Raw genomic sequence first — 26,879 nt, 5'->3', positions numbered from 1 at the left:
TTAGGGACGATGCTATGTTACTTCTAAAGGCCCTCACAGCACCTAATACAAGGACATAGGCACTTGGGGAAAAATCTCTGGACAAATTTCAATCTAGTTCCATATTTACTGCATTCACTTCATACAACGCACTGTTTGGTGCTAGGGAGCTGTGAACAAAGGGGTTCCTGACCTCTAGGGGCTCATAAACCAGTAAGAAACTACTAATGCACAAAATTTACTCTGAAAATAGAAATAGATGGGGCTTTGATAAGTGCTGTAGCTGAAATACAAGAAAGTATGCTTTTGGGAACATAGGAAGAGGTGAGATTAATGTGATAGAGGGAATGTAGGAAGGTGTCTTGCAGGAGGTGGGAACAGGCCTTGAAGAGTAATCCTTCAAAAGAAGGATTCTGTGTGTGGATTTTGTACATGTGCGTGTGTGTGCGTGAGAGAGAAAGAGAGGCGATAAGCACGGAGGAGGGAAGAGTACAGCTGAAGATAAATTGAGGAACTTGTTGGGGATAAATTAGGCATGACTTCCCAATGGATCAACTTAAATATTCTCCATGCTTCTCCCTCAACCTACGGCAAAGTCAGTGCCCATGGCTTCCATCGTTACATCCTCAAACTCAGTAAGAAACACTTCTATCAAGGGTTACATCCTAGGTTTGAAGAACTCACATCCTGTGAAGGAAACTGGAAACTCTTAGGTGGGTCAAGCAAACTCTTGTATCCACGAACTACACTCCCCCCCCACCTCTGGCTGTCATTCATGTAGCATACATACATTTATTATGGTTTCCCCACCTGTAAAATAACATCACTCTCATTTGTTTGTTGTGAGAGGGAAGACTATGGAAGGAAATAGTGGGAAAAAACTATGGAAACAATAGTGTCCTTTAGAAGCGATGATTATCAAGTCATTTAAGGACTCTAAGCAGGAAGAGGTAAAGCATTTCAGGTTTTATTTCAAAACTTCATGCACTGAAATACTTAATATAACAAGTCCATACTTGCAGAAGCTGAGAACCTTTGCCTTTCGAAAGAGACATCAGGTCAGGCCACGTCAGCATGGGGATGAGCCTCAGAGAGCCTCTCAGGAAGAGCTGGAGCCTCAAGTCCCTCACGCACCCCAGGACACCCAGCTAACTGGGCCAGACCTCGGTTTCCTGACGTCTAGCCCAAAGCTGTTAACCCTACTCCACATTTTCCCAAGAAGTTGTATTTCAGGGTAGAAATTTTGCTTCAGTATTTTCCCAACATGTTCCTCTTCAAAGTTACTAGACTTGAAAAATCTATACACCATCCAAATAATCAGCTTACTAAGATGCATGTTTTACAATCCAGTGGTGCCCACAAACACCTACTGTTTTTCTGAATCTCCAGAGGTATGTTCTGCTTAAATGTGAGCTGGGCCCAAAGTGAGGACAACGGCATCCCCTAAGCTACTGCCTGGCACAGTGCATGTGTTTTTGTTTTAATTACTGGAAGTAAAATGTGCTATTTCACTGTGCCCTCAAAAGGCCCAATTATTATGGCATAACGCAGGCCACGTCAGAGCCAATGCTTGGTCTTCAGGCATGCAACGGGCTGATTTATCCATTGCCACCCCCATCGCCTGGACCAATGGCACAATGGCGCCCCAAGCATCTACTTCAAAAACCCACCAATGGCCTCATTTTCCTAAGTCAACTTTTGCACAAACGGCTTTCATTATCTGCCTATTGATTGAAGGAAAGGAGAGAGGGAAAGAGGAAGAAGGAAGTGAGAGAGGATCAAAGGAACAACAAAAAAAAGTGAAGGACTATATGGTCTGAATTACAGATCTGCATGATTAGCTACAAGCAGTGGCCAACAGAAGACCCTGAAGGGTGTGCCATTGTCACCTTCAGCCTGGCACAGGCTTCTGATCCCTGAGGGCTATGAGGCTGTTGTGAGAGATCCCTGATATTTTTTCCAGCAAGCAATTGGCAGTGATGGACGATTACATTAGAAGAACAGCGATGATGCCATGTTTTCTGTGAGGCCCTCAACATTATGAAGCTTTTCGGATCTCAGTTCTCTAGGTGTCCAAGGAGTTGGGATACCCATCATTCAGTAAGTTCCCACATATGTCAGACAAGGCTCGTTTCAAACTGGTTTCTTCAGTTTCCAGTTCCTGAACTTTATTTCTGGAGAGCCAATAAAAACAAAGATGAATCCCCTTCTCCCAAAAGTAATGACAACTCCACCCACATATATTATAGGCTTAGCCTCTAGCACAGCTGGCACTCCCTCCAACATGTCCACTTCCCTCTCCTGCCAGGTTCTTCTCCGGAGTTACCAAAAAGCAGAACCTTTCACAGGCATTTTTGTCCCTTTAATTGCAAATCTACAATTAGCTGCTCAAGGCAACAAGTATTAAAAATAACTTTCCCTAATCTTATTTTTCTTCTCATCCACTCCACAAGAAGCTCTAATCAGGGAGAAACCAGTCCAGATTAAAAAGATGAAATCAATCAGGAAGGTTGGCAAAACAGGTCTAAACACTGGCCAAAAGAGGAAACAGGAATAATCCCCTCTTCTGGGCTCCATTCATTTTGGATCGATAATGAATAAGAAAACCTTTTCTGAAATTTGGACTCTAGCCAAATCAAAATTTTGCCTTGATAGCCCAATTTAAATTTCAGTTTAGTCCTACTATTTCCCAAGTAATCCCAAGAGGCTAGTTTTTCTGTTTCCACAGGCTTGTCCCCAAACTGTTTTCACTATTTTCAGCCACAAAGTGCTTCTTTATAAATATTGAATGTGCCCAACCCCGGTAATGCGGATGGTTATTCTGCTGCTTCCAGGCAGAAGTCCTGTTCAAAGTACAGACCAAATATTACTACTATTGTTAGCAATATTACTACTAGTATATGCTAATTTCCATAAAGGAGTCTCCCTTCAAGAATTAAATATATTCCCTCTGACCTCATTTGCTTTTCCTCCTAAGACAAGTCAATTTATCACAAATTCTGATAGTGAAGTCCAAATAAATGAGATTTCTCTTTCTCTTCAATAGCTTCAGATCTGAGTCCGAAACGAAACTCTGGATAACGCCTGGCAGGCACAAGCACAGGATGTTTTGAAATGGCACAAATGGTAGGTCTTATTGCAAAGTAAAGGTGAAGCCCAACATTTAACAGAGCACATTCCGTTAACATAAGTAAAGTAAGCAAGGAGGTACCAAGCTCTGAATAAACAGTGCCCATTCTAACTTGTGCTGGTAACTGAGGTCCATGTTCACCTGATGAACAACAGCAACTAAGGGCAACGATCATAGTCACAGCCTAATGGGTAACATCCTTGCCCTCCATTCCACGACCCCCTTCACGTTAGTCACATATGGAAAGCCGTGCTTCTCCACAGTATCACCAGTGATCTTGATGAACGAACAGTGAACCCAGCCGGAGAGCCGCTTCTACACCCAAAGCTTGAAGGCAAACGTTGCCATTGTTCCCAACAAGGGCATTTCTTTAAATGGAGAATGCTAATAACTGACTGCCATGTTAAGCTGTGAAATAATGAAAAAAACTGAAGGATTTCTGTCTGGCAATTCAGTAAGAATGTTAGGGCTTACTGGCTGAGGACACATGGGTAACGTAACACTAAAGACAAATCATCTGGGCTCTTTAAGAATACATGGCTGATGCTAAGACAATCTTCAAGAGCCAAGTATTTTGAGAATTATGAAGTGGTGTTATAACAAGGTCAGGAGTCTAGGCACCCAGGTTTTAAATTACTGCAGTAGTCTATAACAGAGTCCTATAAAGGGATGAAAGGTACTTCGTTACCACACTGGAAAAGCAAACTTAGGTGCTTCTGAGACCAGTAGGCATAATTCGTACGGCTTCCTCAGGTTTGTGTTAACTGCACAAAGTTAGCTAGGATGGTCAGAGGTGAAAGAATATTTCTTGGGAAATTAGTTAATGAAATAAACCACTGGAAAAGAGCCTTCAATTACTTCAGTCTGACACCCTGCTCAGTAAAGCAAAGCATTTCTTTTTCCATTTCTCTATTCAAGTCAGGTGACTGGAAAAGTCATCCCACCAGTGGTGTATTCAAACAAAGCAAAACAAAATACCACCAATTGCTTTTCATTTAAAGTAAGTTCTGAGAGCTGGTTGCCAAATCCTGAGTTATACTAAACAAGCAGGCTAACTCATGCGTGTTCCCCCAATTATAGCTCTCTATAAATCACAGTAGAGTCCAGTTTTTACGTTCAGATTTCTTTACATCAGGACACAAAATAATTCCCAACTAAGAAGCCAATGCCCCACGACAACTCCGTAAGTTCTGTGGGTATCCGTCAAAATGAAAGCATTGTTGCAACACACCACTGATCAAGGGCAAAGTGCCTTTGTACGTAATGGTCCAGTCGGTATTTGTGGCCACCAGGCTCAGCAGCTCTCATTTCTCTTAGCACTAGTCCCAAAGCAACGTAGCCAGGTGCCACTCTGAAAGGAAAACTGCTGCAACTAGTCCTAATAGCTTAAATCAGTATTTTCCCAAGTGAAAGATGGGCTACCCAGAGATATTTCAAAGACTGAGGAGGGTAAGTCACAGGAGAGAAGAACCATGAAACTAGAGCTATGGTTTCCTTCCTGGATGGCAACAAGGGTGTTTTATTTTTAATACACCTAACCTACTGGGTACTATTAACACACTCATCTATTTTCTTGGGGAAAGAACAACCACTGTTAGATTAGGCAGTTTTCACCCTTGAAGACCCAACACATCAGAGAACTGGTATTCCTTTTGTCATAGTGACTGATCTCACAGTTCAAGAAAGGGGGGCACTCAGGGGGACTTTCCTGACAGTCCAGTGGTTAAGACTCCACACTTCCACTGCAGGGGGCACGGGTTTGATCCCTGGTCAAGGAACTATGATCCTGCATGCAGCCCACATCATAGCCTAAAAAAAAAAAAACCCTTTCCTTCTACATCTTATTAACAACACCCGATGTCAAATAGGGGTCGGTTCATTCCAGAATAGAAAACAGTATACCATTTATGCAAATTTTTTTAAACATATACAGGCAGACCTCGTTTTTCCACGCTTCACTTTATTGTACTTGGCAGATGTTGCGGTTTTTTTCTTTTACAATTTGAAGTTTTGTGGCAACCCTATCTGTGCCATTTTTCCAACAGCAGTTGCTTACTTCATGTCTGTGTCACATTTTGGTAATTCTCACAATATTCCAAACTTTTTCATTATTACTATGTTTGTTATGGTGATCTATAATCAGTGATCTTTGATAATACTCTTGCAAAAAGATTACAGCTCACTGAAGGCTCAAATGACGGCTAGCATTTTTCAGCAATAAAGTAATTAAGGTATGTACATCGTATTTTTAGACATTGCACACTTAACAGACTACAATCTAAACATAAATTTTATATTCACTGCGACACCAGACACCTTGTGTGCGTCCTTCACTGCTGTAATACTCGCTTCATCGCGGCGGTGTGTACCGAACCAACAACACCTCCCAGGTCTGCCTGTATATGGATACTTCACGAGCATAAAGGCGTAAGTGAGTACAATACTGAAGAATGGAAAGTGGAAATGTGGTGAGACGGGGTACAAATGAGGCTTCAAACACATGCAGTGTTTTATTTTAAAACAAAGGGAAGTAAATATGACAAAATATTAACATTTTAACATCTGGATGGTGGGTTTATAGATGTGATTCTGAGTTTTTCTGAATGTTTAAAACAGCTGATACATGTTTTTAAAAAGATGAATATACTGACAAATTTAAGAACCTGGAATCCCACAGATATCTAAGAACATTAATTTATGGAAAAGAAAAGAACCTGAAAAGACAGCTGATAACTGAGAGCAATGGATTGAATATTTTTTCATCCTAAGAAAGCGATGACTGTGTCAGGCATGCCCTAGTCAACAATTTACATATTCATTTATAACTCCACGAGTTAGGGATTACTTTCATTTCACAGATGAGGAAACTGCTACTCAGAAATTAACTTGGCCAGTGACGCAATGAATTAAACAGCAAAGTTGGGATTCAAAGCCAGGTTCAAAGGCTAGACTCCAAGATTCAGGCTGTCTCATACGGAACAAAGGAGTTCCCCCCACAACTAACATACCTTTAAGTTTTTACACGGTGGAACTCAGACCAGGTATTGCAGCCACCAGAACATTCCGACCTACCTGTCAGAATTCCCAGTGAAGGACACCTCCACCCCCATTCTTCTAAGAGTACCTTGACAGTGCGCAGTCCCTTCCTGGTGATCTGCAGGCCTTGGAAGCATAGAGTCTTACAAAGTGAATGAAGGGGAACGGGGGCACTGGAGGGTCTCAAGCACAGCATGATAAAAAAGAGCAAGAGTTTTAAAAGTTTTGTGTGGTATAGAGCTGTTTTTCAAATTAGAGGTGGTAAGGCATTTGTTATAAAATCCATTCAGGGGGCCATAACGAGAATTTCCTAAAAAGGAAGGAAGGAAGGAAGGGAACTGATGTATCACATGTACAAAGGGCAAGTGATGCTTTACACAACTGTCACCACTATACATACTGTACTGACCTCTGTGTGTTCTGGACTGTGGTTTAAATGTATTTCTTACTTGGGTCACAACCGAAAGGTTTGAAAGTCACTGCTCTAGAAGACAGAGCATTTAGGGCCCAGACTGGAGGCTGCTGCATTCCGCTAGATGAGCAGAGGGGGCCCTTTAAGGTGGTGGGATAGTAGCAGTAGAAAGAAAAGAAAGGTAAACAGAAGAGACACTGAAAAACAGAGAAGAGAATCTGGGTAAGGGAAACCAACGAAAATGCTAAGGTGTTACACCTGGGTCATTTGAGGGGCAAGGTGGCAATAATCATAAACAGGCCAACTGTGAAGAAGAGCTGGTGAAGAGGTCCACAGAAGAGGCAGCAGACACCTTTAAGGTGAGATACATTGGTTTCAAGAGACAAGAAGACATCGTGATAGAAAGACAAAAAAAGTTCTGCCACGGCATGCCCTCAAAACCAGGTCCCCCACATTGCTTTAATTTAGTCACCTTTTACAATACTATATTAATTCTCTTTCAGCTAAACAATGTTTTAAATTTATGCTCTGTCCTCAACCAAGTGGTTATGACTTTAAAAAGCACATAATCACACTAAAGAACCAATACCATCAGTTAGTGTCTGGCTATTACATTATTTACCATCCCAGGGGCTTCACTTTGATTTAGCATTTGATGGATAAGTACAGACGGGTCTGTCACTTGGCTGCAAGTGCGCCTGCTGGCTGCATCAGCACCGGGCTGGGCGAGCTGCAGGAGCCCGGCCGCACCAGCTACCGGGAGAGAGTCATGCCAAAAGGCGCCCGGCAGCTGCCATGCAGTCTGTGCCCGTCCCGTGAAGCTGCACAGTTGGCTCAAGGGCCCTGCTGATCCAGCGAGAGGGCATGAGGGAAATGGCAGAACTCCAACAGATCACTTTATCCAAGACTGAATCCCCAAAGTACATCAGAATAGACATAATTAAATGAGGCAGTGTGGACCTAAAGGTACAATGTCATCCCCACCAGGCCCTCGATGAAGGGAGTTTTGCTTTACAGAAGCCTTTTTATAAAGTAAATTACATTAATTACCAACATTTAAAAACATCCAACATTTAAGGGTTCTGAATCTCTGATTTATTAGACAGCATGGAATTAACAGGTTTAGGTTATTTTACAAAAAGAGCTCAAGCTGCTCATACACAGCAACTGGGCTTGCTGGGGGAAAACAATTCTTCAGACTACTGCAAAAGGACACAAAGACTCCTCATCCTACACACAGTCAGTATGAAAGGGCACACAGACAAGTTTTTTGCAAGACAGAAAACAGAGAAATCCACATACTAAATAACGCGTCCACAATGACTATAACACATCCCTTAGGGGATAAGCATGTAACTGTAGGAAGCAAAACAAAGCTTTCCATAGAGAAACCACTTTCACGAGATGATTAGGTGGACCTGCAATGAAGAAAATACATTTCAAAAGATGGGTTCAGACTTACACTAAGTTTTCACTGAAATACTTACAAATAAGACCTTTCTCTGTATCAGAAGATTTTTTTTTAAATACATCATGGATAAAATAAATTTCAGTAAAGGTCCAAGTACCATTCAGAAACATACATTTGCAAATAATATAAATAAAAAACAAAAAGTGTGACAACAAAAATACTATTTGGTACTACCCAGAATAGGCCAAGCTAAGTTCATGTTCTGCTTCAGGGCATTATATTGAAATGAATCTCATTCTCACTATAATTTTTTTCTTTTTAACCTTAATCACCAGTGGCTGGGTAACTGAAATGGACATGAGAACTATATAAATGTCAGAGAAATATGTAAACCTCATTAATGTTTCCAAAAATTCATTTAGAGATAGAAACAGGTCCAAATAGATGCCTGTCTAAATGTACTGCAATTACGTTACAATTATTTTTCCAAATACACAGATATGCTCTGTCTTTTCTCAGCTCATTACTGACTCAAACAATTTGCTCTTCTGGGATCAATTGTTTGCTAATAAATAATTGTTTACAGTCACAAAATGATGTTAGGAGGTTTTCTTATTAGTTTTCCTTCTGCACCCTAATAAGATTGAAAACGAGCTGATTCCCCAGAGTCTAACCTTAACCTCGCTTTGTTTCACAGCCCAGGAAATGATGACCCATCTGCTTCAGAAAATAATGGACGGCCGAGAGGAAATATTGTTTAATTGTAGATTAACCTCCTCATGAGGCAGTCTGAAGCAGCTTTAGAATTAGCAACTATAACCAGCAAGAGAAACAAACGGCTCAAGAGCCTTTTTCTCTACCATTTAAGGTCCACAAAGAATGCAAAGGGGGTTTTACTACCTACATTTATTCACAAACATTTATTTCCACAATAGAAACAAACACCATCAAGGTCAAAACTGATTCTCAAAAGTGCTGTCGCTGCCCTCAAATTCTGTTTGTCCGAATACCTTTAAATGCAGCAAACCATCAAACCATCTCATGCACTAAAGAAAGTGTTTGTTTTAAAAAAAGCAATAAAAACCTCTTTTCCAATATTTTCAGGTTCTTATAATATTAAAATTAAAATTTTTCCCTGGTTTCTTTGTTAAAAGTAATAAATCCACCATTGGGGAGTACGAATTGTTTTATTATCATCAACATGGCACTTAAGTAAATGAAATCTTGTCAAGTACATGGTGACCTACAAGTTCAAAAGAAAAAAGAACAGCATGAGATCAAAATGGCCAGCCAGGACAAGAGATACAAAAGTGAGAGATTAAATGCAAACACAGCCCTTTATCCAACAGGCTTCACATGCTAAGTCTGTTCTAAAGTCAAACCTGTAAAAACACACATGATATTGAGTATTTAATACTCTGCCCCCTTCTCAGGGATTCAACCAATTTAGCAAGGGGACTCTATACCATTCTAACTCAGAGAGGTACAGAAATCCTGAAAAGTCAGTTATTCCATAAATATTTACTGAGGACTTCCTTCCAGGGCCTGAGTAGACAGGGCCAAGGAACAGGACAAAGACTCTTGGGGGTTGGTATTTCATGGTTAAACAAGTGCCTAAGTATCAGGTGTCCCTAAAGCCTGGAAGCCTGGTGCAGGTAATTAAGTAAAAAGCTTTGCCCTAGGTACCAAAAAATGGAAATGGTTCCTCTCTGTCAGCAGTTACAACCAAGAGCCAAAGACATCTATGAAAATTTCGAAACTAAGGAAATCTGCTATCGCAGGCAAGGCCATATTACTCTGAATTTCCAGTAAGACCTGAAGGTCATTCATTTTGTGTAAATATTAAAGAAACAACCTCTGTGGAGAGGGAAGATTTTTGGTAGTTCAAATTCTTAAATATCTTAAATAGAATTTGCTAAAATAAATTATTCTTGAATTCCTCAACTTAATTTTGAAGCAATGAGCTAGTAATAACTCCAGAGATTCAAATAATAGTGCCTATTCAAGAAGAATGAGAGTTTGACATTCTTCTCTACAAAACAACTAGGCACAATTTTATCCATCAGACGTCTATCAACCTACGGATATTGAAAGCTTGGGAGAACAAGATAAAATCAACTCCAACCCTAGAGTCAGCTGTAATATCGAGCAGGCATCAACAATGCTATTCATGAATTTAGAAAAATTAATAAATCCTGGGTTGAATGCAAGAAAAGGCTCAAATACAGGTGAAGCATACTCACTTGGGTTTTGTTTCTGCATCTGTCACTTGGCGAATGAAGATACCATCTTCGGGATGTTCCGTGTCATCCATTTCATACATATACGATGATGCTATTGCAAGTGTAGTCCCATCATTACTGAAGGCGAGTGACGCAATGCTGGTGGGGTACCGATGGAACTGGCACAGCCGCTTTTTGTTAAATGGATCCCAAATATTTACAAATCCATCAGAACCACCTGCAAGTAATTTCAAGAGTTACAACAGTCCTTAAAAGCAGATACAAAAATAACCATTATTTTAACCATTTTTAAGGTCACAGAAGTTACATTTTCCCCAGGGAGTATTATACCAGCTTTTCTTCCCTTTAAATATCATAAAAAGCAAGCACAATTTTTTAAAACTCTGCCCAAGTACAAACGTGCACTGTTCAATTAATAGCAAAATGATGTTATCTTAACAACTAGATACAGGTTAGCATACCTGTGGCAAAGGTATTGTGGATGTTGTGAAACGAAATGGCGTTGACTGGGTAAATTTGCTCAATGTTATTTTCTTTCAGTCTGTGACACTTGAAGGCATACTTCTTCTTCTGTACCTCAGGGCTTGGGTCCAAGTACTCAACTGCCACTCGGCCTTCAATAGAGCTTAATACATAACCCTGACAAGAGGAAATCAGAGGACAAAAATGGTGAATCCAGCTTCCAAAACTAGGCCTGGATTCCCAAACTCAACCCAATTCCAAAATTCAGCCCACAGTAAAGAAAGATGATTATTTTTAAAATGAAAAGAGAATACGGCCAGGTTTTAACCACGTGTTTAAGCTGTACTAACATAGTTAAGATCACTCCAAAGTTTAAGAACACTTATATCTGTTTTATTACAAGTAAATAAAAGGCCACCATCACTTGCCTTCTTCATTCTACCAGTACCCTGCACACTGCAATCAAAAATGTTGAGTTATTCTGTCAAACCTCAACAGGAATTTTAAAATGTTTCAGTATCATTTATTTGTTGTCCTGTCCAGAAGGGGACTAGAATTCATTCCATCAGCTGGAATATGTTTTTCTTTGCTCTACGCCTCCTCACCTCTAACAACTCTAAGAGAATTGTGTCTCCTTCACTGAGGGTACCAATAATCCAAACCAAGTGGAAAACCAGCCTTCCATCTTGGTCATCCTGCCTCTCGCATTTAACTACACCAAGTCAAGTGTACACACAAACCACACAGATTTTCAGTGATGTTCAAAAGTGGCTTATAATTTCAAACCTTTCCTCACTTTGCCTCGAAATAGTATGTCAAAGAAAGTAAGAAATGAAGATAAATATGAAATCTATATTTTTAATTCTTCAAGGTATGAAAAAGATTTACTCCTAAAAAACTACTTATGGAGGAAAAAAAAATCAGTAAAATGTTACTTTTAAACTTCCGTATAAACTAGAAATAAACTCTGACGGAAAATTTTAGATAGAAAACATAATAACATTCATAAATGCAAGCATATTTTAATCATGCACTCAAATCTCTGAAGTTTCACATAACTGCAATTCCTTATCTTCAATGAAAATTTACAATATCCTGAGAAGAAGAACTGTGATCACCATTTGAGGTACTAGCCTTCTGATAAGCACTAAGGATAGCCATTAGATTCCAAAGACACCCACTGTTTTTAATGACTTTTCCTCTTGTAAAATTCCTACAGCAGCTGACCCCACCACCAACTTCCCTTTGAACTTTAAGGATTTGGGGACGAAAGGGCAGATTAATAGTGTCACCTCATCTAGTAATGATGATGGGAAGGGTGACCTACCCTGTTCGTCATTATACGAGGGACAACGCCTCTCTACCCTCAATGGCATTCTTTTAGAAAAGAAAACTCCAGGTCTGCTAGCAGACTGAATAAACTCTATTAGCATTAGGGTAAAAAGAGGTGCAAAAAAAAAAAAAGAAAAAGAAAAAGAGAGAGAGAACAGCAAATTCCATAATCCTAAATTTCCAGATTTAAATTTGAATTCACTGTTTTGTAAATTAAAATACCTGCAAAACTCTCTCTGATTACTGTATACCTGTCAAGCATCCTGGACTAGCATCACCAAGGAATCTGAAAACCTCTACTCTAGCCACTGGCAGATTACTTATCCTCTCTGAACATCAAAGCTTTCTCTAAAATTGAGTTAACATACCACCTTTTAACAAAAGGCTGTCAAAAATTTACAACGAATTCTAAATCACTACTCAAAAAAAAAAGCAAAGCTTTAAAAGGCAGTGACCAAATCATTATCATATAAGGTCCTCTTATTTTCAAATTCCCCGGGCACAGGGAGGAGAGGTCAGTACCTGCTTGTTTGGAAATGCTCGTATGCAGCGAGTCTGGTACTTGAGGCTGGACTCCCGGCGCTGCTGCACGTAGCCCATGTTCCGTAAGTCCCACACCAACACTCTGCGGCCTGCGGTGCCCACAATCAGCCGGTCTCCAGACACTGAGAGCGTATATACCTTTCAAGAAAGACCAAAACTTGCTGAAAATCATCTGCTTGCCTGCAAATGGCATTTCGCACCAAGATGAAGTCCACTAATCACAAAACCATAAAAAAGTTACTGATCGGGTTCACAAACACAGGTACGAAATTTTAAATGCTACAGTTACACAATCCAATTGGCACAAAATAATAAACACAAGATATTCTTAATACTTAACCAAGTATCACATAATGCACATTCTAATTAACTCTCCGAAAGCATCTCTGAAACAATTCTCTTCGTTACTAAAACAAGTTAAATTATTAAACAGTTTTTACAGCCCTCTTGTTTCATTCAGTGACAATATAAAATTGTAGAAAATACTCAAAAAGGAGATAATAAAGCCATAAAAACCCAAGATAGCTTTCAATGGGCTTCTGGCTTTTCATAAAACAATCATTTTCCAAGTTATTTTTCTATGACCACCTTTTGGAAGGATATTTCATGTTGTAACTCTAAAAATCTTGACTCTACCAGCTGTCACACTGAATAAATAGGCCTTCCCAGGAAGAGTGAGAGAGCTATCATTAATTAGCTTCTTAGTTGCTTTCAGTGGCATACGAACTCAAAATTAAAAGACAAGGATAGTGGTCTGGCATATGACAAGGCAAATTCTTATACCCTGACGTCATACTGAACACTCAGGACAGAGTTATCTTCAGGGAAAATTTAAAAAGCATTTTATTCCCTAAAAGCATCTATTTTTTTCCCCTCAAAATTCCTTTTCTTCAATATCAAAACAACTTCCACAAAAACATTCCTTTAAAACAAATCACAAAATTTCCTGCCAATAAGCACTTAAAGTTACTTCTTTTCAAATATGTTATCTGGGGACTAAATAGAGATAGCAAATTCATGAAAATGGTGGCAAAACGTATGTTCCTGATCAGGTTAAACCATTTTTTTAAAGTCTAGACTTCAGGTATATAACTATGCCCTGATCATTACTTTCAATTAATAAGCAACTCATCTAATATTTTAAAACCTGAAAAATCACTATAAAAAATGAAGAGGCCTCATGACATGGTAAGATATCTCTTTAACATTCAGTAATTAAACGTTATGGTTAGTAATCACTAATACGTTAACCACATACCACCAGCCCAGAGGAAAAAAACAAATTGGGTTTCACAATGTAACGAGCGGACAGTCTCTACAATCTGGCCTTTAAATTCAACAGCTAATTTGACCAAGGGAAAAACAAGAAATTTAGAAGATTCAAAACAGTAGATTTAACACAAGTGTATTTCAATAAGAGACATATTAAGATTTACCGCTGTTTATTCAGAAAACATGTTTGCAGAAGAACAGAAATTAACCTAAGATATATGAAACACCAAATTTTAAGAAACACAGAAAGAGATCAGTTGATAACAGTACAATCAGAATGGGAATTTTATCTTAAATCTTTACTATACAGGTGACACACAAGCTTCTATAAGTGCTTTCTATCCCCACGAATCATAAATCAAGTAAAAACACTGTCATGCTACTGACTAGGTATATACATTTATCAAAAACAGTATTAAAAAAAGTGACATAATGAACCTTGCTGAACCAATAAGCAGCTTGATTCAGTGTGGCTGTCCATTATATGATATTCTGTCAGCAATTTATCACAGCTCTTGACACGTTACATACAACCATAAATCAAAACTAGAAACAATGCAATTATTTTATTCTGAACAAAGGTCTTGCCAGGAGTAGATTCGAATGTGATGTGACACAAATAATGGCTCTTTGGATGCACTACAGTATATAATGACAGCTAACAGGAACTGAATAGCATATTTACATTGAGGAAACAGACTCAAGTGAAGGATACCTTTAAATTGCTAAAACAATCAATCTTTAAAATTAACTACCACCTGATAAAGTCTGATAAAGGATACAGCAAGAATGCTCAATTACACTTCCACTGTACAGATCAAAAGGTTACAATAATACACAAAGTTTCAGTTTTAAGAAGCTTCCTTCACTACAGCCTTCAAACTACATCTGTTAGTATTAAAAATAAATAAATGGTAAAAGCCAGGGAATATAGGACATCTTTTTCACTAAACTTCAAATGATAACCCATTTCACCTTCTTAGTCAACGCAAGAGAAACCTCAGGTCATAAGTGAAAATGAGTGATGCTCCATCCCACTTCCTGGTTTGGGGCTGTCAGACCCAAATGAAGGCAATGGAACAGTCTTTGCTAAATGACTTCTCTGAAAAGTTGCTTCTCAGCCCTAGGACTGAAAGCGTTAATACACAGAAGTGGGTTTAGGACTAGTGCTATCCAGTACAAACACGACAACTGACAGAAAATGTTGACCAAAATTAGTTTTCCTTCACATATTTAGCTGAGTTTGTAAAACAGACTCATCAACTCTTAACCTCAATTGAACATCGTATTCATCAAACATTTATCAAGTCAAACCACCCCAAGGACCATAATTCCTGTTACGAATATAAAGAGCCTACCTTTTCAGGCTGAGAGAAGGTCCCAGCATTACAAGGGGTTCTGGGATCCCACAATTTAACTGTCTGATCCCAACTCCCAGTAACCATCACATTCACTTCTGGACAATATTCAACACATCTGATAGGGGCATCATGGGTTCCAACAAGATTTTCTGTAGGAAAAAACAAACCAACAAACCACACCTAGCTTTACTAAACAAAGATTCCTCAAGTGAACAATAGAAGGAAACATTCATCGCACTGTAACAAATCCGCTTCCACCCACTCAATAGAACTACTACACACAGAAAAATTTCTCCGCGACTACGAAAAGTCATCCTTTCATCTCTGTTCACCTGACAGTGCATAGCTTGATTCACTGGCATGGTAATACCAAAGGCTGACTTCAGTTTCAGATTACATTAAAATGGTGGCATATTTGTTATTTTCCTCACTTGATTCTAGGTTCCTTCAAATCAGGAACCTTGTTTAACTCTATAGTTCTGAGTATCTAGTACAGGTTCTTATACACATAGGTGCTCAAGAAATACCTGATGAAATGAACCAATGAGTGGAGAACTCTGGTCAAATGGATCTGGATAAAACTTACCGAGTTAAGCTGATGTTTCAAAGAAACTTATTTAAGTGGTAACAGGATTATCTGAGAGCTGGGGATGAGGAAGGCAGGGAGTCTTAAGATTAACCCACTTGGTTTTCATGGTGGGTCAAATTTCTAATACACAATATCTTTCCTCTCAGTTTCAACTCTTCACCCTATCTGATTCATTCATTCAACTAACATCTACTAAATGTCTACTATGTGCCAGAATCTATACCACATGCTAAGGACACAACAAAGAACAAACAATATGTGGCCCTGATCCTCAAAGAGGAAAACTACCTGTTTAAATACATACTTTTTTTTCTTGTTTAAATGGTATCTCGTGAAGTTCAGCAATGATCTTCTGAGAATAAACAGCTAATTCCCTTAATTATGGCCTATAACTTCAAAAACTTTTGTTTCCTTTTCAGTGCTTTTTTTCTCCTGAGTTTTCAAACAAATAGAACCTAAACCTGCAAGCTAACTTCCTATCTAGAATAAGCTGCTAGCAAACAAAACCAAACACCTGCAGTTGTAAGTTACATGACAAAACGGCTTTCATGCAAAAGCCTCTTCTGACTGGATCCTTTTTTTTTTTTTTGATAAGATACAGTGCCCATCCTCTAGCCATCCCACTGTCCAACTCGTCCTCGTTAGTCGTATCTCTATGCCTTGCCATGTCCTTCAAGTACATCTATGTCTAACGTACGCATATACCAAAAAAAAAAAAAAAAACTCCACTAGAGAGCTCTGTGTATTCGGGTTCCATTCCAATCTCTACTCTGCTCCAAAGTCACCACAAAAATGTGGGTAAGTTATTTCATATCTCTTAGAAATTAAAAGAAAATGTGTCATCTTGTTCTTCATTCAATAAACGCAACTGAAGCATATTCTATGCTAAACAATTATACAAGCGGGGTTAACATGGTATCTGGACAGGGTTGGCTATTCTATAATGTTAAATTTTTTAAAACCTATCTTCCTTCAGTCTAAACTAAATTAGCTTCTGAAAAGAGAACGCTGAAACATCAGCACTGTCCTGGAAAAATCCTACTGAAAGGTAGTCCACTGCGGGACCCAGTCCCCTTCTGAGGGCAAGGGAAAGGGCAAATACTTAAGTGCCACTTCATGTAAACACTGTGGATGGAGATCATGAGTTTCACTGATAAAATACATGCCTAATATTTTGTGATTGTAATTTAATGGTTATCATTTAAACGAAAAAGTCCTAAATTCAAGCCATTTTTACTTGTATCTAAGCAACTTAGGAACTAAGCAATTCAGGAACTACTCTTCATAAATAAACATTTACAAGTAAGCACTAACTAAGAAAACACTAAACTGGTAAAAACGTGGCTATGTTACCTTGATCAGTGTTCAAATCATGCATTTTCAATTGATGGTCTAATCCCCCACTCCAGGCATGTGTTGGATCCTACAAAATAAAGTTACAAGTCATTTAAAACTTACAGAGCTTTAAAAAGCATTCTAAAATTCCTGTTTCTACAGCCAACTATCCAGTTTATGCTCAGGACGAGAGGTACACTGGGCTCAGCTACTCACTGTAAACAAACAAAAAAACAGTACCAAAAATAAAGCAAATTAAGGAGCTGAGAAAACTACTACACCAGCAAATTAAGGAAGAACTGTTCACCCCACTGGCTGACAGTCAACAGGCATTCCCATGTACTCGCAAACACACCTTTCTTTTAACCAGACAGCCAAATGTTACTGTCTTGTTGTGAGTTTCAAACACATTACGTCCAAAAGGTTTGCAGGGTTACGCCATTAGAACACAAGGGGAAAACACAAGGACACAAGGGGAGACCGACACTGCAAGTCCCCAGTGCCAAAAAAAAAAACCCACACACACACAAAAAAAACAAAACAAAACAAACAAACAAAAAGTACCTGGGGCTCAAGGTAAGTGCTGGGGGAAGGGAGGGGAGCTATCCAAATGACCCCACCGACAAAAGCCTCGGCCCAACAACGGAAAACGGATACTGTTGACCAAGAACACCATACCGAGACTATTAAAGGGGGGCAGGAGCGGAAGCGGAGGACACCTACGTAGAAAGCGCAGTCCAGGACGGCGCCGGTGTGCTGGTACTTGAGCCGCATGGAATTGGCCGGCACATCGTAAAGGCGCACGGACGTGTCCCAGGAGGAGACCAACAGGAACTGGGAGGTGTTCGGGCTGAACTTCACCGAGGAGATGCCGTCCTCGGGTGGCTGGTTCAGCTTGAACTCGTTAGAACCGGTCATCTACTGAACAAGCGCCCAGTTAAGAGTCCCCAAGGGTCCGGGGGCTGGACTCGCCGACGGCGGGGCAGCGAGGGGGCCCCACGGGGGCCGGGCCTAGGGAAGGCCGCCGACACGGCCTCTGCGCCTGCGCGGAACCGCCGCGCCCGCCGCGGTCAGGCCTCATCTCCCCCCACCCCACGCCGCCCCTTTCTAAGCGTCCCAGCCGGCCGCGTCGCCACCACCGCACCCCTAACTCCAGCCTCCAGCGTGGCCCGCCGCGGGCTCCTGCACCCCGGCCTCCCCCCCGGGCCTGCCGCCCCGCCTGCTCCTGAAATAACAGAAAACCTGTGGAAGAGGAACCGGTTCCCAGAGGACGGCTCCGCCAGCTCCGGGCCCGGGGGACGGGTGGAGGGGTTCCCAAAGAATTCGCTACTGCGCCCGGCCGCCTCTCCCCGTTACCTTAGGCTCCTTCTGAAGCAACTTCGCCGTTACTCGCCGCCGCCTAGCTTCCCTCGAAGCTCTCGCAAGCCGGACGAAAGGGGCGGAGAGGAAGTTCCAGCCAATGCCTGCCATTGGCTGATTTCAAACGCCAACGTCTCGCTCTAGGCAGCCGATTGGTCCGCTGGGCGTCAGTCAACCCAGGCAACCTGTTCCGGCACAAAGGCGAATGACGGCTTTTCCGGTCACGTGGCCTCTTTTCACCACCAGGCTGAGGCGCCCGCGCAAGTGCCGGACGAGTGAAAACTACAACTCCCAAAGAGCACCGCGCCAAGGCTGCGCTCACGCCCTCGCCCGTCCGTGTGCGGCACGCTGGGAAATGTAGTCTCCCTGGGGCCGACGCCTGGCCTGTCCTCTGAATAGTAGGCGGGAAAGATACTCTTCCCAGTTGACTCTTGGGGCCCTCCCCATCTCAGTTAGTCTCTCAGACACAAAAACCTTATTTTGGTCAGTACTTTTATAGAGCTAAATTAGTCTCCCTTCCACTGCACATGCATATGCCCATGAAGTTGACCAAAATTGGAATGGAGAAAAAACTATTTGCTCAAATGAAGTGTATATTTTGCCCTAATTTTTTCTCATTTTCCTGGACTTTCCACCTATGAACCAGGCTCTCACATTTCCCACTGTCGAAGATCTACTGACCTTAAAGATACTCATCCTTATTTATACTCTGCTTATCTCTTCATTCCATTTTCCTGCAAACATTTATTGAGCACCCAGCGCATGCCAGGCCTGGTGAGAAAACCGGGAAGATGCATTAATCAGACCGATTCTTACTCTTGAGGAACTCTTTGTCCAGAAGGTTGGACAGACTGAGAAACAAATGATTACTCTGCAGTGTGTTAAAGCTCAAAAGCCTCTTTGAGACATATGTTCAAGTAGGGCCCTAAAATGACACCTACAAGCTTCTCTCCATCCACCCCCTCCCACCCCAAGAACTCGCCAGACTTGCAGGCTCGGTTTGCTGGATTTTCTGTTTCTAGAATCGTCCAGAAATAGGAGAATCAAGAACGTTGCTCCTGTAATGAGAAATAATTTGGCCTCCATGAAAGAAAAGCAATACTTAATTTATAACTAGAATGCTGTGACTCCGTTACTCTTGAATATCAAAAGTGCACTGAAAATTTTCAATTTAATCCATGCTATAACCTTTTTCACAGGCTTTTGTAAAAAAAAATCTTATTATTAAATGATCTTGTATGAAGTGGGAGGAAACTGCTGAGGTTAAAGTGTTTAATTTCTAAGGTACCTTGATAGAGAAAAAGTGTTGTTGGTCCTTATGCATTCATATATGCTGACTCAGGTGCACTTTTTTATGAATGGTGACACAGTAAACACAACAACCACCCTTCTGCCCGGTGTATTGGTGATATTCCTGTCAAAAGGACAGATTCTTGCCCTGTCTCCTCACCAGTCCTCATACTTGGTTCTCTCTCCTCTTTCAACAACTTAATGGCTAGGTTAAGAATTTTAAAGTGCAGTGCCTTGCCTCCATTCTAATTTTGGCTAAATAATTTTATCTCCAAATAATTTTATTTGGTTCCCTCTCCCAGTTGTTTATTTAATTCTACTAGTGTTTCAAGATTCTGAGCATGAATTACCCACTAATAAAATCTAAGCGTATTTCATTAACCAGTGTGTGTATGATTCAGGTCCCTCTGGGCAGGCAGTTGCAGCCGGACTCGATTTGAGTTTTAAGAAACGTCAATCTTTTAAATCCAGTTTAGAGCCTGAAAGGAGGCTGATGATTTTGCTGCTTATTCAAATGAATTGATAGTCTTGAGATAGGAAATCTGGCCACAATGGAGTCTTGAACATTTCAAATCCACATGCAAAGCCGTGTGTGTGTGTGTGTGTGTGTGTGTGTGTGTACTTAGTTACCTATAAGAAAGAGGAATTCCTAGAAACTAATCACACTGTTGGATCACCTTTGACTACTAATTTCTGGATTAGTAAAAAAAAGTGAAGTACCCACTATATGACAAACTGGAAAATGATCATCCCTAAAATCTTAAGGGCAAAAACCACTCTGCCATTAACTGCCTACAGGAAACAACTTCCTATGAAGGAAGTAAGCCCAAGAAGGATATAGTGACCCAATACTGTTAAAACCATCATCTCTGTTTAAAAAATGTAATCTATTGAAGTGCAGACAAAAATGATATGGGTGAAATATTCCTATACAAGTAGTTCCTTGAAGGCAGTTTGGTTATTTCTTCATGGAATATTCAAATAGCAGCTTGAGAGGAAAGAAAAATTTAAAGCAGGTTTCCGGAAAGAGAAAACTTCATTGAAATATGCGTACCAAATAAATCAGAAAAAAACAGATCCAGTGTCAGTTCTGTTTTCTCTCTCTGACTAGCCAATATCTAGCATAGTTTTCAGCAAGTACTAGGGCTCAGTAAATATTTATTGAACTCAGCTGAAATGAAATAAATGCAATTGACCTAACACCACTGGCACATGTGTTCTTGAATTTTATGAAATCTAACATAAAAAAATATGACCTCACAAATGGACAAGACACCAGGCATTTAAGACATGACACTGCGGGTCACATAGTCGAGTAACAGATAACCTGCATACTTTCATAAAATGCAGATAATTTCGATGCCTCTCCGCTCAAACAGACAGGTCTATCACGCAAATATTCCCCTTCTAGAGGATGGGATCCGGGCTCCGCGCTGCCGACTCCCGACACCTTTGCAGCGCCTAAGGAGTAGCCCGGGGCTGGAGGCAGGAGGACCCGGGAGCTCGCCCCACGTGACACCGAACCATCAGCATCCTCAAAGCTCAGGCAATTTTTTTTTTTTTCTGACGTTTTACAAGGAACAGGTGGCTGCGATCTAACACTGCGAGACTGCGATTTGCATGACACTCGGCACGCGTCTGTCCTCTCGGTGCCGCGCCCGCCCAGCCTGGGTGAGGCAGCAGGTGCTGGGGCGCCGAGGTCCGTGGGCGCGCAAACCGCGCACCAAGGTTCCATTCAGTGCCCGCTGCCACGTGCTCGCCCGCGACCCGGCCCCTTAGCCACGCACAAGGCAAACTATAAACAACAAAACCGTGTGAGGAGGAGCCTTTGCCTCCCGCGCTTTCTTTGCCTAGTCTCAGGCCTCATCCCTCCTCAGCCGAAGTGCTGCCTTTCCCGCACCGAGCGGCTCGGAAACTGTGAGCGCGCCAGGCTGGGGGTCGAGCAAACCGGGCTCTATACCTGATCCAGGCAGCGCCGCCCCACCTGCCCTGTGCCCTCGGAGAGGAGGCTCCTGTCACAGGTTGGACCACGACGCACGACGCCCTGCTGCCGTCAACTCCGAGGCGCTCCCAGGGCTGGAAAGAAGCTCGTTCCGGGAGGCAACTGCTTCGGCAGTGAAGCCTGCCGCCCCCCAGTACCTCTCCGCGCGGGCTCCAGAGTTGGATTCCCGCCGAGGTGAGCCTCCGCCGCGCGGAGACTACGGGCACCAGCTAGTGGAAAGGGGTGCGCCTCCAGCCCACGTGCCTCCTCGGCGGGGCCAAGGTCCCAACCTTTAACCTCTGACCCCCGCCCCACCTTCCACGGGGCTCGAGCCAGACCTCTTCTGACGCCCGCCTGCAAGCTCTTCCAAGGAAAAGCGAGAACACCTGCGCGTTAGTAGCCGGACAATCAATTCCACCAAAGTTAGCAACGATGCTTAAAATGTTTTATTTTTTTCTTTTTAAAAATATTTACAGATCTGAAATCTCCCCCCCCTTTCTCCCCTACCCATCCTCGGGACAAGGGAAACGAAAAGAGGAGTCGAGATCATTGTTCGAAGCCCCCAAGGGCTGGCTTGGCCAGCCGTGTGTGCGTGTACATATATACAGGTGTATATATGGGGGAGAAGAATGTACCTGGTCTGGTGTTTTACTGATTTTTTTTCCTACCGATCAATGTCGATCTGGCCGAAACTCCCTTTCCCACCACCACCGTAGAACATCCCCTCGAACATGGTTTTCAAACCGTATTGGTTGGTTTGGGGTAGAAAGCAGATGATCTGGCTGGAGGAATGCCGATAAATACGAGAAACAATCAAACAAAAAGTAGGGCAGAGGCCATAAATAAGAGCTAACGAATACACATGGTGTATCTCGTAATATTTCTGGAAACGCGCAGCCCAGCTCCGGAGTGGGGGCAGCCCGCGCCAGGCTGGCGGGGAGCGGGCGGGCGGCGCGGGGCCGGCGCGGGGCCGGCGGGCCGCTCAGTAGTCGAGCTTGCTGTAGAGGTTGTAGAGAGGTAAGGCCGAGAGGTTGCTGCCCGGGTAGTAGAGCGGCGCGGGGAAGGCGAGCGAGCGCGGCACCGGCACGCGCAGCAGCGAGCTGTCCCGGAACACCAGCGGCATTCCCACCAGAGTCTGCGCCGACGCGTGCGCCATGTTGGCCGCCTCCAGCTCCGCGGAGAGCTGCCGCTTCCACTTGTTGCGGCGGTTCTGGAACCAAGTCTTGACCTGGGTCTCGGTGAGCTGCAGGCTGGAGGCAAGGCAGGCGCGCTCCGAGCTGCTCAGGTAGCGCTTCATGTCGAAGGTGGACTCGAGCTGGTACACCTGGCTGCGCGAGAAGACCGTGCGCGTCTTCTTCTTGGCCGCGCCCGCCTGCCTCTCGGCGCCGCCGCCTTCCCGCGGCCGCTCGGGCCCCGGCGACGGCGAGCCCGCGGGCAAGAGCCTCTCTTTCTCTTCCTTAAAGTCTGGGTGCGAAGAAAGGAAAGGCGTGCGCTCCGAGCTCGCCGGCCCCGCGCCTCCGCTGCCCTTGGGGGTACCTGGGGAGTGAGAACAAAGAGCAAGGCCATGGAGTTGGGAAACCTCAAAGACCCCCAGCTCTCGCCGGAACCAGGGAGTTGGCAGGCGCCTGCAGTCTTGGTCCCATCTTCCTTGGTCCCACCCCCATCCTCTTCTCTCCCTCTCGCTGAAACCTAAAGCCCGGCACCTGGCTTTTGAAAAGCAACAGGACAGGGATCCAGTACTTGGAGTCTGGGGTCTCTATGCTCCCAGCTTCGTGAAAGGACGTGTGGCAAGAGGGGGAGGAGATCCGGAGGGGGGACATTAGCATCATTTTAAAAGATGATTTTGCCTTGTAACAACTGAACTGGAAGAGTTCCCTGAGCTTTATAGTGTGGCATCATTTCACAGGCCGTTTGTTCTGAAATCACGCTAAGGACTAACGCGGGGCTCCCCTTGGTCAGATGTTGTAAAGAGGAACCATCTACGAAAGGCACCATTGTCAATCATCTTGGAGTGCTAATCATTCCGAGGAGGAGGAGGAGGGAGAGAGAGAGAGAGAGAGAGGCAGAGGTCGAGAGAGCGGAAGAGAGAGAAGAAAAAGACGCTGAAAGTGATTGCGGTAGAGAAGGACCGACCGCTCAGATCCGACTTCCAGACCTCGTGTGCAGAAAGTATACGATGTGCAAAGGGGATATTGAGGGCACAGCCATGCGTGCGGCAGGCCCTGTGCCCAACCCACTATGGTACACTCTTCCTCCAACCCAGCCTTCCCCAAAACCGCGCCGCGCCACATTTGTGCTCCCGGTTTCTTCCCGAGCGCCCGCCGGGCGGAGGAGTCAGCACAGAGCGCGCGTCTCCTCCCCTCGGCGCTGGACCCCGCGCGGCCGTTGCTCTGGCCAGGCGAGGGGGGGGCGACGCGAGAGCCCCCGCACAGCTTCCCTCCCCTAGAGCTTGCTCGCTGCTGACCCGGGGGCGTGCGATCCTTACCCAGGCAAGGAAAGGGGATGGGGGGGTGGTGCTTGGGGCCGGGCTCCTTGGGGCCGTGCGGGTCTGGGCAGAAGCAGGCGGGTGCCTTCCAGCCGTCGTCCGGCTCCTCCTCCTCCGAGGACACGGACAGGCTGCGCTTCCTGGCCGGCCAGCCGGCGGGCTCCCGTGGCGCCTCCGAGGGGCCCCCGCCCAGGATGGACTGAATGGTGAAGCTGGAGACGCCGCCGGCCGCCGGACACCCCTTGCCCGCATCTTCCTTGCTTCCCATCCTGGGTTCATAAGAAATCGGAGGAAACCAAGAACTCCCTTTAGAGATGATCTGGGTGGAAGGTGGTGCAGGCAGGCAGGCAGGCAGGCGGAGGGGGTGGGGGAGGGGGGAGGGGAGCCAGGGGGAGGGGCGGCGAAGCTGGCGAGGCGTCCCCTCCGCGCGGGGGACACGCGGGCACCGGACGGCTGCGCTGGGGTCCGTGCCCGCCCGGCTTTAGGTGCGGCCGCCCAGCCCCGGCGCGAATGCCCCTTCCTTGCCCGCCAGCTCGCCGGGTCCCCCGCGGCGCAGAGGCGGCGCGGCCTCATTTGCATAGAGGTTACTCAGACGCGGCCAATCGCAGCGCCGCCGAGCGGCCCCGGAAAATTTCAAAAAAGCCCAGGCCCCGCACGCAGCGCCTGTGCTCCCCGGAGCGCGCAAAGAGCCGGGCGGGCATCTGCTGTGTCCAACCAGCCTGGACCGAAAGCAAAATAGATTCCAGCCCAAGTTCCTACCCTGTGTGGCGACACTGATCGCTCCGACCTCTGCCCTCTCGAGAGGTAGGGGCAGTTCGGGGCTCAGCTGGAGTGACCCGACGCCTCCCATAGGCGACGGGTCCTCGCACCCTCAGAGGGGCTCACAGTCTGTTCCACGACCCTCCCCAAACTCACTCCTTCTCGCCTGGGCAGGCCAGCAGGGCTGGCACCCCGCAGACCGCTGCGCATGGAGCAGGAGGCCGGGGGATTTAGGAGCGTGCGCATAGGAACTGATGCTCTTTCCGGGAGCTTACCGGGGAGGCCTGGGAGCAGACAACTTGGGCCCTTCCCCGCCTACAGACCCCACCCCTGTCACAGGCCCAACGGGGCTGCAAGATCGTTGGGGGTGGGGGAGGGAAGCCCTAGATCTTGTTTTAAGAGATTCGGGTTCAAGTCCCAGCACCCTCATTTCCATGCTGCGTGAACTTGGACAAGTGAAATCCCAGTCAGAGCCTCACTGCCCTCATAGGTGATACGAACTTCTCATTAATATCTCCCCTTCACCTGTTTCGAGGATGGCCTTAGGTAGGAATGAAAAAGCACCGGAAAGCCTAGAATCACTAGGAGCTCATTGTAAGTCCTCTGTAAACCTTTGTAAACAGCCCAAAGCTCGGCCTCCTCTTCCATAAGTGACTCTCACTTTTAGGCAAATATTGGAGGTGAGGGAATTGCTGCAAAAAGAGAAGCGCTTTGCTCCAGGAAAGGAAAGAAGGACGTGAAGATAGCGACATGGTTTTAGAATTAGTGTATTCAAATGGCTAGGTGACCTTGGACAGGACACTTAAACTTTCTGAGCCTCGGTTTCCTCATTCCTAAAATTGGGGGGAGAAGCAACGATTACCTCGCAGAAGCTGTATGAGGTCAAAGTGCCCAACTCTGAGCACAGCTTGCGGTGGGCGCTCAATTAACCATGTTTCCCTACCTCATCCTCACGGCCCCCTCAAAGCCCTGACTCTTGTTCTTTTCATTCCCAGATCAGCTGGTACCGGATGTGGAACCAGTCCGGCGCAGGCAAAATGTTTCGGGGGCACAGCTGTCTATACAAGCGTCGAAGAACCGAAGGTGGAAGCAAGGCTCCAAGGCGCTCAGGCAACCCCACCCCCCTGGGTCTGAGGCCTCGAGACCGCTCAACCAAATGATCCCGGGAGCCCTGACCCTAGGGTGGCCCCCAAATGCAGCCAAGGGTGAGAGGAGACTCTGGAATCAGTCCCTACAAATGTCCAGACTCTGCACCATGACGGTGCAGTTCCCTCCTCGCCCGCGCCGCGCCCGGGTTATTGAGCAAAGCGCTTATAATATCATTAGCCGCGGTGAGTTACCGACTGCAGCCTTACCCGTGGCAGAACCTCTCCCTACTTAACTCCTCCAAGGGCTCGTTAATGGGCTAATTGATTAGGAGTCGGCGGCGCAACCGGGGCAGAGGCAGGCAAGGGGGCGGGGCGGGGGGGCAGAGGCTGTGCGCCACGGCCCGGGAGGCCCGCGAGGGGCAGGTGCCGGCCTCCGTCACCGCATTAACCTCTTCAGGGCTCGGCGGCGGGGTCGAGACACATTACAAATGGTCAGCTTTAATCATGGTGTCAGCTCATTAACCCGGAAGGACCCGGTGCTGAAATACAATTTGTGCGTCCCCCTCTGCGGGGCCGCGGCGCAGGCTCCCGGGCCACGTCACAGCCCGTCCCGCGCGCTCCCGCACGGTTGGGGGGTAGAAGGGAGCATCCTGAAAACAAACACCCGACTCTCACCCGCCTGCGACCTCTCCGCCTCCCGCAAGCACCCTGAGTGGGAGCTGTCTCCCGGCCCGCGCTGAAGCCACCCGGCGGGAAATTGGCGGACCGGACGAGCTGAGCCTGCCCTCCACTGGGGACGAAAGAGGATTTGG

General features: G+C 44.8%; 2 protein-coding genes across 3 annotated transcripts; both read right to left on the bottom strand.

The window, feature by feature from the left end:
• Positions 1–5,594: 5,594 nt before the first annotated feature.
• BUB3 (BUB3 mitotic checkpoint protein) lies at positions 5,595–18,550 on the bottom strand. Of its 2 annotated transcripts, none has more exons than XM_022568517.2 (8): positions 18,462–18,550; positions 17,829–18,023; positions 17,124–17,193; positions 15,179–15,330; positions 12,528–12,686; positions 10,673–10,850; positions 10,212–10,428; positions 5,595–9,211 (listed from the first exon to the last, which is right to left on the bottom strand). In XM_022568517.2, the coding sequence occupies exons 2-8, from the start codon at positions 18,021–18,023 to the stop codon at positions 9,196–9,198; spliced, it is 987 nt and encodes a 328-aa protein (XP_022424225.1). In that variant the 5' UTR covers positions 18,462–18,550; the 3' UTR covers positions 5,595–9,195. The 2 variants fall into 2 exon arrangements, with proteins under 2 accessions (XP_022424225.1, XP_022424227.1); XM_022568519.2 differs by having other exon boundaries at positions 5,595–7,975; positions 18,462–18,549.
• Positions 18,551–22,717: 4,167 nt separating this feature from the next.
• HMX2 (H6 family homeobox 2) lies at positions 22,718–25,321 on the bottom strand. Its single transcript, XM_022569508.2, has 2 exons — positions 24,221–25,321; positions 22,718–23,271 (listed from the first exon to the last, which is right to left on the bottom strand). Exons 1-2 carry the CDS (start codon positions 24,486–24,488, stop codon positions 22,718–22,720), a joined length of 822 nt encoding a protein of 273 aa, XP_022425216.1. The 5' UTR covers positions 24,489–25,321.
• Between the last annotated feature and the right edge of the window lie 1,558 nt (positions 25,322–26,879).

Source organism: Delphinapterus leucas, chromosome 16, assembly GCF_059928025.1.
Source record: "Delphinapterus leucas isolate spDelLeu-1000000601 "Yukka" chromosome 16, BTC_Dleu_Yukka2, whole genome shotgun sequence".
Lineage (NCBI taxonomy): Eukaryota > Metazoa > Chordata > Mammalia > Artiodactyla > Monodontidae > Delphinapterus > Delphinapterus leucas.
Note: the sequence above shows the minus strand (reverse complement) of the source record. Positions and strands in the feature narration are given on the sequence as shown.

Coding starts and splice junctions, on each gene's coding strand:
- BUB3 (XM_022568517.2), bottom strand. CDS start 18,023: ATGACCGGTTCTAACGAGTTCAAGCTGAACCAGCCACCCGAGGACGGC. Junction 17,194..17,828: donor TCCTGGACTGCGCTTTCTAC/GTAGGTGTCCTC, acceptor TTTATTTTGTAG/GATCCAACACATGCCTGGAG. Junction 10,429..10,672: donor CCACAATACCTTTGCCACAG/GTATGCTAACCT, acceptor AATTACTTGCAG/GTGGTTCTGATGGATTTGTA.
- HMX2 (XM_022569508.2), bottom strand. CDS start 24,488: ATGGGAAGCAAGGAAGATGCGGGCAAGGGGTGTCCGGCGGCCGGCGGC. Junction 23,272..24,220: donor CATCCCCTTTCCTTGCCTGG/GTAAGGATCGCA, acceptor CTCACTCCCCAG/GTACCCCCAAGGGCAGCGGA.